This window comes from Acinonyx jubatus, chromosome F2 (genome assembly GCF_027475565.1).
Source record: "Acinonyx jubatus isolate Ajub_Pintada_27869175 chromosome F2, VMU_Ajub_asm_v1.0, whole genome shotgun sequence".
Taxonomy (NCBI): Eukaryota; Metazoa; Chordata; class Mammalia; order Carnivora; family Felidae; genus Acinonyx; species Acinonyx jubatus.
In genome coordinates, this window is record NC_069394.1 from 61,285,754 (window position 1) to 61,303,363 (window position 17,610).

A 17,610-nucleotide genomic window follows, 5' to 3' on the forward strand; every position below is an offset into this window, starting at 1 on the left:
GACTCTTTTACAGATTTGTTATATATTTACACAAGGGCTGTGTATTAGCATGTACACTTTGGGTAATCTCTTTCTTTTTTTAATTTTTCTTTTTAATGTTTATTTGTTATTGAGAGAGAGAGAGACAGAGCATGAGCAGGGGAGGGGCAGAGAGAGAGAGGGAGACACAGAATCCAAAGCAGGTTCCAGGCTCTGAGCTGTCAGCACAGAGCCCGACGCGGGTCTTGAACTCACGAACCATGAGATCTGGACCTGAGGCGAAGTCGGTCACCCAACCGACTGAGCCACTCAGGTGCCTCTGGGTACTATCTTTGTAAAAATTGTCATTTTAGTAGGTAAAAGATTTTATTGCTATCACATATATTTTTTAATTGAGAAGATAATCATTTTTTCTTCCATGGCAGTGTTTTTCTTTGTCTTATTATTTCTTTTATTAAGATTTGTAAACTTTTATAATATTTCATAGGTAAACTTCCAGCCTCTCATTTTTTAGACTAAAACGTAATGGGACCAGATCTATTAATCTTTTCATACTTGTTTTTGCCTTTGGTATAAAAATACCTGAATTATAAAATTCTGGTATATTTGGTAGCTACAAAATAAAAGTTGGCTTACCCCAGATAATATGTGTTGTTAGAGGGATGTTACTTATATGCCAGATTCCAGAACTTTAATGCTCCTCAAAGGAAGAATTATGTTCCTGCATGTGCTGATTATTTGAGTAAAGGGATAAAAAGAAAAAAAGAGTTGAAGAGATCGTGTTAATGAATTCAGTAGTCCTAGACTGTAGTAATGAGATGAACCATAACGCAGACAAGGCCTGTTTGCTTCTGGAGCTTGCGTTTGTCAAGAACAGAGTCTTCTGAGAACTATGGGAGAAAAAGATAAGGCACCACAGCCTCTTCTCCATAGAGAAGCAGGTCCTAAAGGTCGGAAGGAGGCATGTGAGGTTTCTCGCGAGAGGAGAGCTTCCTCAGTGCGTGTGGTTCCTGGGCCCAAGCCTGTCTGCAGCCTTTTGGTTACCCATCCACAATGAGCTGAGCAGAGAAGTTTTAAGTGTTTAGAAACTTTTACCGGTCCATAGTAAATCTCAGGTTGGTTAAATCAGGTAATAATTCTAAGAAATGGGGCTTACACCCTCTCTCGTTTCTTTTTTCATTTCATTCCTTTGGTAATACCTTATTGTATTTTACTAAATTATCAGTCCTGGAAGGATTAGGGGGAAAAACTAGTCTTGCAATTTTGGAGGGTTTGAGAGATAACATCCTTGAAAGTTATCTTTATTCTTTCTCTAAGATCAAAAGCTTATACGGCCGAATGAGTTTCTAAGAGGACTAACCGACTGTCAGAGTATAAACATAGTGTGAGAATAGAGAGAACGTGGAAATGAAGGAGGAGGAAAGAAAGTTAGTTTGGAGAAGGAAAACTCTTGATTTTAAAAAAGAAATAAAGAGGAGAGCCCGGGTGCCTCAGTCAGTTAAGCTTCTGACTCTTGGTTTCAGCTCAGGTCGTGGTCTCACAGTTCGTGAGTTCGAAATGCACTGACAACACAGAGCCTGCTTGGGATTTTCTCTCTTCCTCCCTCTCTGCCCCTCCTTCGCTCCCTCTCTCCTTCCCTCTCTCAAAAAAAAGAAAGACACGTGCAGTACCAAATATAGCATTGCCTCTCTACCCATATTTTCCATTGCATCTGGGCATATTGGATATTGCATTAAAACTTCTTTGTGTTTTTGTGCAGCCTTTGGTGGGATGGCCTTTCCAGGGGGATTTCAGAACCCATTTTCCATGAATGAGATATTATTTTATATGGGTATTTCTATAATGGCCCTTGACTCAATTTTAGATGATTAGATATAATATGATTTCGACATATCAAGCCAGATAATTATATGCTATTAACTTGAAACATGCTAGTGTGGCAATGGTAATGATATATAATATGCTATAAACCTCTTATGGCCAGATTTGGATAAATAGTGAAATTCTGATTAATATGTATTTTTATAAGTATCAAGTGTATTATGAAAAATGCTTCACTATTATTAAATGGTATTGTGTATCCAGTTGCGGGAATCTATTAGTCTTTGAGTGTTTTTTCAGTACATCTTTTTTTAATATAAAAATTTTTATAATGTCTTAAATTATTTTCAACATTATCGCAATGATTTGATCCTTAATGAATAACAGCGACTTCTGCTTAGATCAGTCTTATAGCTATTAAACATTCTTAGAATCCTAGGTAAAACTATATGTATTTTAGTGGTTTGGGAGTGTTTTACCTAGCTTTTTTCCCACAATCTTTTCACCTTTAAAATATAAGGTATGATCATCAGTTATTCAGAGATTTAGCTACTAGGATTTCATGATATTAAAATTTCATAATTCTAGAAGACATGTTCTAGTAACTCAAATGACTCAAACTGAAACGTCTTATGCTTACTGTGTTATGCTGATTCATTGAAAGAAACTTTATGGTGATCACCTCTTGGACAGATCTGCCTCCATCAGGCATAGAAGGGCTAGACTCAAGGCACGGTGACACCTTGCCGTCTGGTTAATGGAGTAGGTTCTAGGGGCACCTGGGTAGCTCAGTCTGTTGAGCATCCGACTCTTGAACTCACCTCAGGTCATGATCTCGTGGTTCATGAGTTCGAGCCCCACATCCGGCTCTGCGCTGACAGTGCGGAGCCTGCTTGGGATTTCTTTCTCTCTCTCCCCCTCCCCCACTGGCTCTTTCTCTCCCTCTCTCACAGTAATCAAACTTAAAAAACATTGTGTAGGTTTTAGAGCCAGGTTGCCTGTTGAATAGCCCTGCCATTGCTGTCTGTGGGCCTCCACAGGGCTTGACCTCTCCACATCTGCCCTTCCTCTTCTCTTGGGTGGCGATAATATTATATACTCTAGTAGTGGTGGAGTGAGATTTAATTGGGATTATCCAGGTAAATCACTCTGACCAACATGTATGTAGCCCATGGTAAGAACTGAAATGGTTGTTTTCATTGTTACTGCTCTCATTGTGGTGGTGATGTGGTTCCTATTTATTACTTACTAGTGGTGGTATTATTTTTAAAAAAAAATTTAATGTTTATTTTAGAGAGAGAGTGCAGGGGAAGGGCAGAGAGAGAGGGAGACCCAGAATCCGAAGCAGGCTCCAGGCTGCTGCCAGCAGAGAGCCCAACGTGGGGCCCGAACTCACAAACTACGAGATCATGACCTGAGCTGAAGTCGGACGCTTAACCAGCTGGGCCACCCAGGCACCCCAGTAATGTTGTTCTTACTGTCCAGCTTTCTCAAATACTTAACTGCTCACTCCCATTCGCAGGAGAAAAAAAAAATGTATGTGCAGGCATATATATAATTTTAGTATGTACATAATATACTAAAAGTATGTATATATGCATATATAAGCATACATACGTGTGTGTATATGTGTATATATTATAAAACCAGCAAAGAGAACTCTAAGAACCCAATGACCATATAAGCATAGCAAAAAAAAAAAAAAAAAAAAAAAAAATCCAGATCTAGCTACTGTCCTGGCAAAAAGGAAAATCACTATCAACACAGATCAGGCTGTTTGTACATGACCCAAAAATTGGTGGAGAGACCAGAAGAAACAGCCAGGGACCTGAAGAAGAAAATCAGAAGAGAGAAACGGCTGTGCTGCTGCCGTGGGTGCCAGACGTCGGGGAGGAGAAGCAGTGAGTGCACAGAAGGGCTGCTGTGAAAGACAGGAACTTAGTTCTGCAGTGGTGGGAAAGAAGGAGGCATCATCCCAGTGCTCGCGCCTCTGTAATCCCTCAGTCATAGCTCTACTTTGAGCAAGAAGAACCGGTAGAAAAAGAAAAGGCAGTCGCCACATAAACGGCAAATTGTTTAGTTCAGAAATCAAAATGAGGAAAGAAGATAGGAACGTGACATCATTCTGCTACACAGAGATGGGATTCTCTAGTACCCGTGCAGCAAAACGGTTAATGTTCACGCTGCAGGGATTAGTGCCGAGGGCTATTGTCTCCATCCATGTGAGGACCCTGAACGATGACTTCAAGGGATAAACCTGAAAACGCCAAAGGATGTGTCAAAATGGAGAATGATTTTTAGAACAGTCAGACCCTGCTATGTTGTAATGCACTTAAATCATAGTACCAATAGGGAAGCCTCTCAGAGAATGCTACAACAATATAAAATATAGTTGCCTATAGTGTATATATTCTTGAGGGCAGATTTGCTCTTTAGATAATTGAGACCTTGTGTCACACAAATTCATATATAAGTGTATACCAGCTCTAGGAGAAAGCTTTTTAGAAAGTGCACTTCTGAGTGCTGTTTGTACTTGAACACTTTTATGACACTTGAGGAACAGAATTAGTTGGTAATTTGTGGGTATTTGCCACTTCCAAGCCTTGGGAAGTATGCCATACATGCTGCCCGTGTTTGGTCCAGGGGATCCTTCTGGATCCTTCGAGCTCCAGTGTTCAGCACTTCTGTCGTGGTAGGCTTCTGTGGATCCTGCATGTGCCGCATTTTAAGACAAACAAGGGCTGAATTTTTGTTTTCTTTTTTTTTAAACTTTTTTTTTTTAACATTTATTTATTTTTGAGACAGAGACAGAGCATGAACGGGGAAGGGTCAGAGAGAGGGAGACACAGAATCTGAAACAGGCTCCAGGCTCTGAGCCATCAGCCCAGAGCCCGACGCGGGGCTCAAACTCACGGACCGCGAGATCGTGACCTGAGCCGAAGTCGGCCGCTTAACCGACTGAGCCACCCAGGCGCCCCTGAATTTTTGTTTTCTATGCACTAATAGCCCATGAAGTAAAACCTCATGGATTGGGAAGTCTGATTGCTTTCCCTTTTGCTGTAAGGTCGCTGGAAAATTCTGTTTCTGCTTTAGTGATCTCTTTTTGTACATCCAGTGAAAGTTTGGAAACAAGTTTAAGAGAGGACAAGAAAATGTTTCTGTTCATAGACCACTATAGGGTTCACCCTGAAGAGGTAGAATCCTTGCTTTTAGCGTTGATACTTCCCTGCTGCTCCCAGGGTTAGCCTTTGTGTTTCTGGAAGACGTTTTGGAAGGGTGTGAGGAGGTTTCCCTTCACAGGCCATTGACAAACTTTATGCAAATGGGTTAGCCGAATGAATGAATATGTATGGAAAACGGGTCCCTGGCGACCCTGGGTCAGTTGTGCAAGTGGCATAGACAGTGTTTTCAGTGCTGCTGGCCAAAGGGCCCCGACAGCCATAGTGAGGCGTGGGTGTTGTGTGTGCATGTGTGTATGCATATGCGTGTGTGAGTGTGTGTCCATGTAAAAATCCTCTTAGAAGAAACTGCTTCAGCCTTTTATTTACTGACCAGTTTCACAGAATATCTGCCCAGTTTGTCACACACTAGTTTTTATTCACTTTTTTAAGAAGTTTTATTATTTCTTCTGAGAGGGAAAGTATGAGCCGGTGAGGGGCAGGGAGAGAGAATCCGAAGCCGGCTCCGTACCAGCGGCGTGGAGCCCTAAGTGGGGCTGGAACTCACGAACTGGGAGATCATCACCTGAGCCAAAACCAAGAGTCGGACGTTCAACCGACTGAGCCACCCAGGTGCCCCATTGACTTTTTATGTATAGGATGCAACTGACCTGAAATCAAACTTTTACTTAGATTTTTTTTAATGCACGTTCCAGAGCTATTGCTGGCACCACCTTTCATTTATCCCCGCGTTCCACACAATATAGGCTCATAGTTCCATCTCCCACAGAAAACAAGAAACTGTGTTTGTAATTGTGAGGCTGAGTCACATGAAGAAAATGACATTTTGTTGGGCAATTTATTTAAGGTAAGGACGCGCTAAAGACTTTCATGCACGAAAAAAAATAGATTGGGTTAGAATTAGCTGAGCCTCAGCTTGGAGGAAAACCCAGCATCCCATAATAACTTAGTTCTATTAATTCTGGATGGTTGCAAGTAGTGATCCTCTTTACTCATCTCTTCATCTCTGGTGTCTAGTAATAGGTCTAAAATAGATGAATGTTTTTTTTAAAGGTGGAGGGGTCGATGCCACAAAGAAGGTTAGAGATTAAGATTCATCAGGACCCTAGATCCCTTCATTTGAAGAAGTGAATTTGGAAGTTAACCTAATAAAAATCTTGGTTGGTCTATGATCATAGCTTGTTCAAAGCGGTCTTCCTTTGTGTTCATACTTCTAGAAGGAGCCGGTTGAGGGCATCCCAGAATGGGAGGTGGGGGCATACAGTGCCTTTCTGAGTGTTTCTGAGTGTTTTACCGCCCCCAAACAGCAATTCAGTGTGGTGCGTTCCTTTCGTTCTGCACTGGGGAGGTGTCAGGATCTGCCATAATAGATAGGAGGGGCTACACAGACACGCACGGAAACTAGAAGGCTCTGGAAACTTTGCTTTGTTTATTTTCCTTAGGCTTTATTGTTCTCACTTAGAGAGGAAGATAACACAAGTTCTAACTGCCTCTTTGTATATTATGTTGTTTGTTCTGTTAAAGAGATTGGGGTTCAAACCAGTGAGAAGACACAAAGGAGGGCAGGGGTTGAAGAGTGTATGGCAAGGGGGACCACTGTGCACCTCTCTATGCCTCACTTCTCTGGGGCTCGTGATCCAGTGGAAATGATCTAATAACAACCCAGTCAGCGAAACTGTCCTTATTTCCTTTGTTCTGCCTGTCCATAGCTTCTCACATATACAGCCGAAGTGTTTCCCTGTATGAGGCATTTAGAACCTCAGAATTGCTTAGCAAAATGTTCTCTGAAAGGTTTTTTCATTGTCCGTAGACCTGAAATTTTTCACAAGGAAAATTAGCAAACTCCAAGATGCATGACTTTCAGAAAATGAATCTTAAACCTTTTGTTACAATCTGCGTGACAAAGCACTTGAGATTTGTACTTCTTGACATACAGTGACACAATACAGTTCGAACCGAAGAATCGCTCTTGTAGCCTGCAGCGATGTTCAAAATTTCTCCCTGACTTCTTTGCCGGTCTACTCACATTTATATTTTAGTTCATGACCTTTTTGCGTTCTAGAACTTTTTTTGTGCCGAAGGTGATTTTTTTTTTTTTAAGTAATATTCCATTTCGTTTCTTTTGCCATCTTGTGTTATTTCAGCTAATGGGTACTGAAAATGGTATCAGATTTTTTTTTGAAATCCAGCTGCAGCAGTAATCAGTGGTCAGCACCAAATGTATTTTCTATAGGAACTGTTAGAGGATATAGAAATAGATCAAGAAAGGTAAACGTAAAGGCTCTGCAAGCTTTATTACCTAAGTGAAAAAAAACGCTCTTCGGAATATAAAAACTATTACCGGGATAAAAAGGAAAGCTTGGTCACTTAAAATCCTTCTTGTAGGAAAGGGGGGAAACTTTGGTTTTAAATAACCCATCTGGCCTTCAGAGGCTTTTCCCTGGGGAGTTGCATTAACTTCTGCCACATAGATCGTGCCCGATGATGGACATAGCCCATGGCAAAGAGGCCAGGGAAGGAAAGCAAATGGACTTCTGTGAAAATACACGAGGGACAAAGAGCATCCTGCTCGCGGAGTAAGTGCTAGGAAACACTCTAAAACATGGGGAGTACAGACAGGCCCCAGCAGGTTCCAGCATTCTTGTGTGGGCTGGGATTCTGGTTTTTAATGTGAGTCCTTGTTCTCTGTGAAGTAGACCTTTGACCTACACGTCCCCCTTTTCTTTTCTTCTTCTTTTTTTTTTAAAGCGTTTTGAAGTTAGAGCGGGGCAGTGTTCTCCAGTGAAATCACACAGAAAGCTTCGATTTCATATTTTAAACCGTGGCCTTTATCAATATGAACTCTAGTCTTCTTCATATGCTAAAGTAGTAGGGATTTATTAACGAAGGTTCTGAGAGGTTGGCTTATTTTTCAAATACAGTTGCTTAGCACCTATAGAACTGGGTGGCCCACACAGGGTCTTCTGGCAAGACTGTTTCTTGTTTTTTACGGTTGATGAGACCACTACCCTTTCTGTGTAGGAATCCCTGACAAGATCAAGAGGAAAGCAAAATCTTTGTGATATACTCTCTACGGGCAACGTTCTATAATTTGCTTCTAAAATGGCTTCCTAGCCTAGAAGAGAGCTATACGGAAGAAGCCTTTTAGAAAGGAGGTGTTTTGATTGCACGTTTATTCGTTAAATGTTTCAGGTACCTTTGTCCCAACCGTTGGTATGTCTGTGATGTTTATGTAACCAGAAGTTACGCCCACTTTTCGTAACCCACGATTCGCTCTCAATGTGTCTCAGTCAGAAAATCTAAAAGGTGGATTTGGCGTGATAGAGTGGAAGACGGTGACCTGAAAGTGGAGACAGTTGGTCATTCCCTTAGAATCCTTGTCCAAGAGAGAAAGCAGCGTTCACTCTGCTTCTTGGGAAATGAGGAGGATGTCTGCCTCAGCTACCTTATGAAGCGATGTTGGAAATAACCAGAGATGATGGACGTGGAAGTGCCAAAATATAAATGGACTATTAAAAAAAAGAATATTATTGCATTCTGAATATGAAATTTCTCATACGCAAGCGAGACTCTTAATTTCGTTAACATACCCACAATATGCCAGTACCTGAGCTCGCAGCAGCCTCTTAGGAGGCCCATATCTGTACTGAAAGGTCAGGGTTTTGTCAGGATGTCCTTGTAGTACGTATAGGGATGGGATATTCTTCTTCCATCTCTGTAATCCAGTAAGATTTTATGAGGTGTTCCAAATCCATGATGCTGAATCAGTTTAAAATCTTACTTGATGTAAAATTCTGGATTTTCTTTTTGGAGACTGAGAAATATTTTACATCCTTCCAGAAGAGTGCTTATAAGTCCTGCAGTTAATTTTCTTTCATTTAAAGTAGTGACTGTAATCTAGTGTTTAAAGAGAAGTCTTAGGAGCGCCTGGGTGGCTCAGTCGCTTAAGCGTCCAACTTTGGCTCAGGTCATGATCTCACGGTTCGGGAGTTCGAGCCCCGTGTCAGGCTCTGTGCTGACAGCTTGGAGCCTGGAGCCCGCTTCGGATTCTGTGTCTTCCTCTCTCTTTGTTCCTCCCCCGCTCGCACTGTGTGTCTCTCTCTCTCTCAAAAATAAATGTAGACTAAATAAAGATTAAAAAAAAATTTAAAGATAAATCTTTATACATCATCTAGTTTAAAGAAAAGGCAGTAAAGTATGTATTCTCTAGGTAAAACCTGAGAAATAAGCTGAGTTATTATTTTTTTTCCTTTCCCTACTCTTCTTTTTCATCACTGGGCAAGTGAGGAAGTTGAGAGACTTTTTTTTCTTTTGTGATGTCTGTGGGACTTCAAGCTGCCCTTCCAAACTGCCCACAATCGCCACCACCAACAAAAAGAAAAAAAAAAAAGACTTATTAAAAGGTTTCCATCTGTTCCTACACCTGATTCTTTAGGTCACTTCTATTATTACTGGACCCTTTGGTCACCACCCTGGACGAAAATTCTCTAACGCCAGTTCTGTCTCCCACTTGAGCCTGGAGGAAACCCTTCAAAGGCATGAATCAGCCATGGTTTCTCCATCTCCATGTGAGGCAGCAGGATAAACACAACACAGGAATCTAAGGAACGTAGGTCAGGATGAAAACAAGACTAAGGAAGAGGCAAATTATGTGGCTTCAGTTAGTGCGCTGGAATCCCCAGAAAGGGAAATCGGTGCAGAGAGGAATAGTCAGGGAAAGCTTGTTGGAAAGCTAGGATTTGAGCCAGGTCTTGAAGGATGGGAAACGGGGACTGGTAGAGGGAAGCATTAAATAAGAGTAGCAGGAATGAGTCTGTTGTGTTTCCAGGATCGCAGGGACTCCATCCTGAACTAACATGGCGGACTGTGGATGGGGGAGCTTGGGCAACGGTATGGGCAGCAATATCCTTCCCTTAGCACATCTGTCCCAAACTCCCATCTCCTTTCTGTAGGGCCAGTTACATACACATATATATGTTTATGTGTTTATGGGAGTTTATGACCACTTCCCCCCACCTCCTCCACCCTTTACCATTTCCTGTGTCCCAGTATGCTCCTATTGGAATGTTCAAAATTTAGATTCTTGGGTTTTTTAGTTAAAGAATGCCATTTCTTTTTCCAAACTGTTATTCTTTTCTTAAAGGATCGAGACACTTCTCTCACCTACCTTTAGTCCCTCACCCTGCTTTTCTAAGAAGCGTTCACTCTCTGATCTTCTCCTTTGGGCAATTTGTCCTCACTGCCTGCCAGGAATGCACTGCTTGCTTTTTCTGCACAGTTGTGTTTTCCTTCCCAAACTTACCAGGTGTTTTCGCTTCATTCACTTGAGCAGCTTTGCCTCGTAGAGGCATTCTGGAAGGAAAAATTTTTTTCAGTGTTCTTTTCTTTCCCCTCCCTGACCAAAAAAAAAAAAAAGAAGTATTGCTATGATTTTTTCACAATAGTAAACTATTTAAATAGAGAAGATTTTTCTCTTAACGACTGGGTAAGAAGGTTCCCCCACCGCCATCCTGCTTGGAGCGTAAATTCCTAACGGTACCAAGAATAATCCTGGGCATTACTGGAGCGTCATTTGCACCCCCTCCCTGCCAACCTCCTTAATTAAGAAATCATGAGTTCTAAGTGGGAATTGCTTCTGCTTTGGGGAATTTATGTAATACTAACATTACATAAAATATAAAGCATTTTATTACAGAATATTTCTGCTTTCTCCTTTACCTAGAGGTGACTTTTCGTGTAAAGTCATTTGTCTCTAGGCAGGAGAAAACTACTTTATTTTGATAAAGGAATTCTGAATATTAAGCCTGATTCTGTGACCTAAGATGAAAGTGAAGACTCCTAAATCAAATAGAAACTCTCTGCAGATTGAACCTAATGGACAAAGGAGGTCTGTTTTTTTGGTTTTGTTTTCGTTTTGTTGGTCGTGTCTTGCCCTCCCTCGCCTCCAGCGTCCGTGTTCAAGCCCGCCATCCGGCAGCCCTCGACACAAATGTGCCTCTCCTGCTGGGCCTGCCCCGGGTAGGAAGGGGGTTTTGCGGCTACACACCAAAACTTTCTTGGGAGCACTGTGGTTGCGATTTTGCCTTTGTGGTGTTCTGAACTGGTGAAATTCATCTGGCGGTGTTGGCACCGATCTGCATCAGATCAGCTATCAAGGTGGGACCCTGTATTCCCTTTACGAGCTTTAGCACAGCTTAAGGACCCCAAATGCCCCAAACAGTCTCTGCGAAGCTTCCATTCTATAAATGCTTGACGAGCGTGATTACTTTCTTAGTGGAAAAAGAAAGGCTGTCCTGGTTACGTGTTTCTGAAGTAGCTGTGAAAACACCTACTGAATTGGAACAAAACGTAGTGGTCCTAAAAGTCAGGTACTGTAGGCGTTTGATAAACCTGTGGATTTTCAGGGTAAAACCCTCCCCTTTCTCCCTCAAGGAGACAGTAATTTCATGTCCAATGAGGGGCCTAGATGTGCGCTTTTTTAACAAGCATCTCCTGATGATCGTGTGGCAGTTAGTTAGCCGTATGTTCAATATGTTGGTTAAAAAAATTCTTTTTAAGGTCTTGCCCCCAACACCCCATGCCAGCCCCGATTACTTTGTGCACAGTACATATACCATAGAGATTAGAAATTCCGACACTGGGGCAAGACAGCCTGGGATTGAACCCCAGCTCCGTCGTGCCCGTTTATGTCTTCTGCAGTTTGTTCGTCTGTAAAGTGGGACGTAAGCGTACTCACCTCGTGGGGTGGTGGTGAGGGCCCAGTGAGCTGTAACATGTAGAATGTTGTTTTGGAGGCCCGGCTCAGAGTTACCACTCAGCAAGTTTTAAGTGCTACTCTTCTTATTATTTGCTTTTCTTAATCCTATAGAAAACGAGAATGAATTTCAGAACTTCTCACAAAGCAGTAGAAAATAGGTAAGAGAGGACAAGAGAGCATTGTGTAGACTCTCAAACCGCACAGAGCTATTTTTGAATTTCAGTTTCACCCCATGAAAGCTGTATTATTTTAACCTAACCCTGTGTGTCCTTATTTGCAAAATGAGAATATTAATACTCCCTATAGGATCAAGGTGTGGTAGAGTGTAGATAAAGCAGGTAAAAGACGAACACATTCCCAACACACAGTAAATGCTCAGTGGACGTTGTCTTTAGTGTTACTGTATGGGGTAATACTGGGGATATTTGTATGGGTTGACTACAAATAATTATATAAGCTCTGAGTTTCTTTTTAGCCTATTTAATAGGGAAAGGACTAATGAGCTTAAACGTAAGTGGTATTTATTAACTTGTATCAACTTGCTGACTATTAATTAGCTTAAAATACTGATTCATAAGTCATGATACTATAAACATATTTGTGTACATGTTATATAAAATTATAATTTCTCTAAAAGTATACATTACAGAGAAAGAAAGAAAGCAAGAAAGACTCAGTAATCTAGCCTTAGGAGGAAAGCGAAGAGGGGAACTCCGGGAAGGTTTTTCTGAAGAAAAGGGTTTCTAGTCGCTGTTCAGTTATGAAGTTGATTAGAAATTAGGACCGAATGGGGAGGAAGTAAGAGGTGCAAAGAATAGCCTTAAGAGAACCACATGTCGCTTCATTTGTGTCAAGTCAGGCTGGAATGTGTATCTGGGTGAGTTGGGTTGAGGTTACTGGGAAGAAACCAAAGAAGTCTAAAAGATAATCTGGAGCCAGACCAGGGTCTAAGAAATAGGCTCTGGTAAGGAGTTTAAATTGTATCCTGAGGGCAATAGGAAGCCACTAACAGTTACTTTTTTAAACAGGGAGGTGAGAAGATCAGATATGCTCATTAGAGAAAGTATTCTACCTTTGTGGAAAATGAACTGGAGGGGGCCAGAAGATGGGCAGGAAACCAGTAAAGGAGGCTGTTGCAGAAATCCAGTGTTGGTGGCCTGGACTGAAAGTTAGCAGCTCTCTTTGCCTGAGTCCTCCACGAAGGCAGGTGGGGCAGCCCTATAGATCCGATTCTGGTGGTGAAACGTTCCTATTGCCTGAGCCCGATTCTCTGGTGTGTCCACCTCTCCCTGAAGTAAGTCAGACCCTTTTGGAAGTTGCATTAAGTCTCGGAGGCCACAGGAGTGCCATTAAAGCCTGTTTCAGCATACTAAATGGAATGGAATCTCAGCCTGCAGTCAGCCAGTAAATGAATATAACTTATGTTGAATTCCAGCTAATGTACAGTCTTAGAAGTAGCATTAAGTCTGGAAAGTCACTTGGGTACCATTTCAAGTACTGAACTGTGATTTACTTGGTCATACCTCAGTGGCCAATACGTGCCAATATAGCTTCCATGGCCCTTTCTACTTTGTTCCAGGGAATAACTTATGGAATGAAAACATCCATTTTTAAAATATATTTTCTATATCTTACTCACTTTCTTGGTGGAAAGGGATTATTGAGGTCAGTATTTATTGTTCAAAAATGTGTAGTATAAATGAAAGTAACAAGTCATAACCCCAAGTAATGTTTCCTATTAAATGTATATAATAAAGTCAAAAAACGGTATTGATATTCACACACTTATCCAGAAGAAATTGAAATTTTATTTTACAAGGAATGTTTTAAAGTCTCGTTGTAAGTTTATATATAATATATATATATATACTTTATATATAATATCAATATTAATGAACTGTTCACTGATAAATACCTAAATAGTGAGCCACATGCCCATGTAGCCCAGAGCTTACAAAAACAAAACTGATGTCGTCCTGGGAAGCCCTGTGAGGTCCCAAGTATGTCCTAGTCATCCTTTTATCCCCCTGTAATTATCACCATGAGTCCAGCATTTAACATACGTTTAAACCTTTGTGATTGTCACATGCTAATGAACATTAACATAGAAAGCTTATCTGAGGCCCCGATTTTTGCAGTGGAGTCGGTATTAGGAGTGTGAGAGCTCTCTGCTTCTCCGTGTTAGATGTTATGGGAACTTTGAACAATTGGTATTCCTGAAAGACACAAATAAAGAAACCTCAAATATGAGTCTGTGTGATACTAAATGTGAAACTATCTTAGGAAATATTTTCCCTTAATAAAAATAACAAAGCCTTGGATCAGGTTTTCAGAGTTCAGAGATGTTTGATAAGTAAGTAGGAAAAGAATTTTAGATATGCAAAGAGATCGAGTCATATTTAGCTAGTTTGGGAAAGTGAAAAGATACATAAATGCAGTGGAGAATTTTAGAAATGTTTACTGAAGTAAACAATAACTGTTCCTAACACTTGTGTGGTGCCGTAGATTGCTCGTTGTACTTTCCAATCTGTACTTTCCTCATCTGATCTGTTGAAGAACCTTACGAAGTCTACTTTTCACAGTTAGGGAAATTCTGTCTTAGAGGGGTTAGGCGATTTGTCAAAGTCCAAACCGCTCGTAAGTGATGACGGGAAACCCTGTTTTCTGACTCGCAAGGTAGTACTTGAATGTTGAGTAGCAAATAAATCATTGGCATATCTTAACTACCACATCATACCTGAAGGCGTCTGCAAATACTTAGTTCACACTGAAGACTTTATCCTTGAACCGCCAGCCCGTTTATTGCGTATACCATTCATTTGCCATAAAATTTTCATTTTTTTGAAGAAGGTTTTCTGTTTACAGAAGCAGCACAGCTTCTGGGTAGAAAATTTTAAAATGTGAATGTGCACGGGCTTCATGAACATTATGTGGCCAATGGTTACACCCTCCCATGGGTAACAGTTCTGAGATTTTTGTGCTTTTAAAAAATTTTTTATGATTTTAAAAATATTTCACATGAACTTACCAAGACATTTTTTTGTTTTTGTTTTTATCAAAATAATATGAAAAAATTGTCCATGTAATTCAGCATTATCGTAATACCATTGCAGTGTCTTCAGAGGGTTCTGCTTTCTGAATCACACCTGTTAGGGACATAAGAATGCTTTCTAGGTTTTGTTATTGGAAACAACACTGAAGAACATCTTTGCTAACTATCTCTTCGCGTAAGTCCACGTATTTTTTTTTTTATCTTAAAGTGAATGGCAGTACAATTGCTGTTCAAAAGTTACTTAAATGTTGACCAGATAGCCCAGCCAGAAAGGCTGTGCTTATTTGGATTCCCATTTTGCAGCCTATGAATCGCATTTTTTACACGCTTTCCAATCCCTGATCTTTTCAAAACTCTTTGCTAATATCACCAAAGATAGTATATTGTTGCTTTGAATAGTTTCACAATAAGATGGTAAATAAAACGAGGGAGGGAACTGAGGTTTGCTTTCGTGTTTGTATCCTGCACGGTGACAACTATTTATTGTTGAGCACATCTACGTAGATGTTCTGCAAACAGAATGTTACCTAGAGAGCACACGGAATACACAAAACATTGATCACCTTCCTCTTTGATTCTTGTCTTATGAAGGACTTCAAGAGTTGCCATTGTTCTTTTGTGAAGTGAAATAATCAGCTTTTTCGGTGGGCCATTATAACGACGAGAACAAGTCTGAAAGCATTTCAAGTTCTCGAAAGTAGCATTGTGGTTTTTGAGCTTGCAAGAACTTTCAAGATCATTTCATCAGATCCCATCATTTTACATTACGTATATTTAAAGCTATGAAAAAATCCTGGTGCGTTTTACAAATTGAAATGGAAAGTTCAGTGACTAATATTTTTGCACAGATGTATCATTTTGTCCCCAGTTTATATGTTACGTCCTCAGAAATTCAAACCTCTTTACTCTTTAATCCTTTGCAGTACAGTGAAGGTAAGATTGTCAACTATTTCAAGAAACGATTTTGTCATGGCCATGGATTCTGGTTTTAAAGATAAACCAAGTGTGTTTGCAATGAACTTCAACTCTGTTTTATCTAAATAATGATTTCTTATGGGCACATTATTCTGCATAGTTCAGTCACCCGTATTTCTTTTCATTTTGCTTTAGGTAGCAGTTTTACAACATCGTCAGGATTATATACAGGAAATAATTCACTCACAAATTCCTCTGGATTTAACAGTTCACAGCAGGTAATTTTAAAAGCCAGTTTAACTTCAGAAAAAAAATTTTTTAATGCAACAGATGATTTTCTTATATAAAGAAAGATCTGTTTATAGTATACTGTGAGGGCTTACCTGAGCCTTTTAATATATGTATTTTTTTTTTCTTAAAAAAAAAATCTCTTTAGCAGTCCTATATGGTTTTCAGAGTGTTTGGTTTTCAGATTTGTTTGATTTTACCTAGTACTGCATCATGGAATCGAAGAAATAGGAAGAGTGGACCTGATCTTACATGCAATTTGTTTGCAAGTCGGGACATTTGAGTCAATGGGTGCTCGTGTGCTCCTCTGTGAATTCAGAGAAGACCCAGAAACACCATATAGTTGCCCTTTGGAAAGTAAGAAACGAGGAGCAATATTCTGACAGGTTATTCTCGTGTGGTTGGTTTGGTAGGACTATCCGACTTATCCCAGTTTCGGCCAGGGTCAGTACGCACAGTATTATAACAGCTCACCGTACCCAGCACATTATATGACGAGCAGCAGCACCAGCCCAACCACGCCGTCCACGAATGCCACTTACCAGCTTCAAGAGCCACCATCTGGCATCACCAGCCAGGCAGTCACGGATCCCGCAGCAGGTAATTACGTGCGCTTTATTAGTCCTGCAGGCTCTATTTCTGGTGGTTTAAATGCATTTTTCTATAGTCAGATATGCATGTAGTGGTTTCACAGTTTGGGCAAGTTTGGGCATGGCCTAACTGTAAGTCAAACATCATGATTGTGGCATTAACTTTATTTTTATTTGCTGAAGATTTTTAGTGTAAATTACGGAACTTCAAAAGCACCTGAAATTGAGGTTCCTTTCATTGTCAATATAGTCAGTTTTCAAGATACGTATATAACATCTTAGATAACTATAGATATTTAGATGGAATTATTAACTATAATTACAAACATTTGTCCACATATGGAGTATGAAAATAAGTGATGTTGCCTCAAATTTAATGTTGATTATCATTAAATATTTAATGTTTTTCCAAAATCAAAAAACATCACAGTTAATAATTGAAAGCAGTGATTCCCCTGGCCCACCCTTCTCCCCCATCATGGCCTACTTAATTTCATAACTGGGCATGAGCATTTTCATACTTCTGCACCACCCTTGATAGGCCTTTCCAGATGAAAATCTCTCCACCTCTGGAAATTTTCCTACTGTGTCTTTGATACTTCTTTCCCTCCATTAGTGTTTTCTGGAACTGTTAATATTGTATATTTAACTTCCTGTATTGGTCTTTACCTGTATTTCTGATATTTTTCTCTTGTACTTCTCACCTTTGTCTTGTTAAAAATGTAGTGTCAGGGTTCCTGGGTGGCTCAGCTTCTGACTCTTGGTTTTGGCTCAGGTCATGATCTCATAGTTCCTGAGTTCAAGCCCCATGTTGGGCTGTAGACTGACACCTGCAGAGCCTGTTTGGGATTCTCTCTGTCCCTCCCCTGCTATTCTGTCTGTCTTTCTGTCTCTCTCTCGCGCGTGCGCGCACGCAAAAATCAGGAAAACATTTTTTAAAAATTAAAAGAACAGTGCTGTCTCCTGGGGCACCTGGGTGGCTCACTCGGTTAAGCGTCTGACTCTTGGTTTCAGATCAGGTCATGATCT

General features: G+C 40.5%; 1 protein-coding gene across 14 annotated transcripts in view; it reads left to right on the top strand.

Annotated features, from left to right (window-relative positions):
• The window catches only part of EYA1 (EYA transcriptional coactivator and phosphatase 1), a 349,308-nt gene that overhangs the window by 224,435 nt on the left and 107,263 nt on the right, over window positions 1-17,610 (top strand). For all 14 annotated transcript variants that reach the window (XM_053208728.1, XM_053208730.1, XM_053208729.1 and 11 more), the window contains 2 exons: window positions 15,899-15,981; window positions 16,405-16,591. In XM_053208728.1, the coding sequence (XP_053064703.1) occupies window positions 15,899-15,981; window positions 16,405-16,591 (270 nt within the window). The remainder of the gene's footprint in view (window positions 1-15,898; window positions 15,982-16,404; window positions 16,592-17,610) is intronic.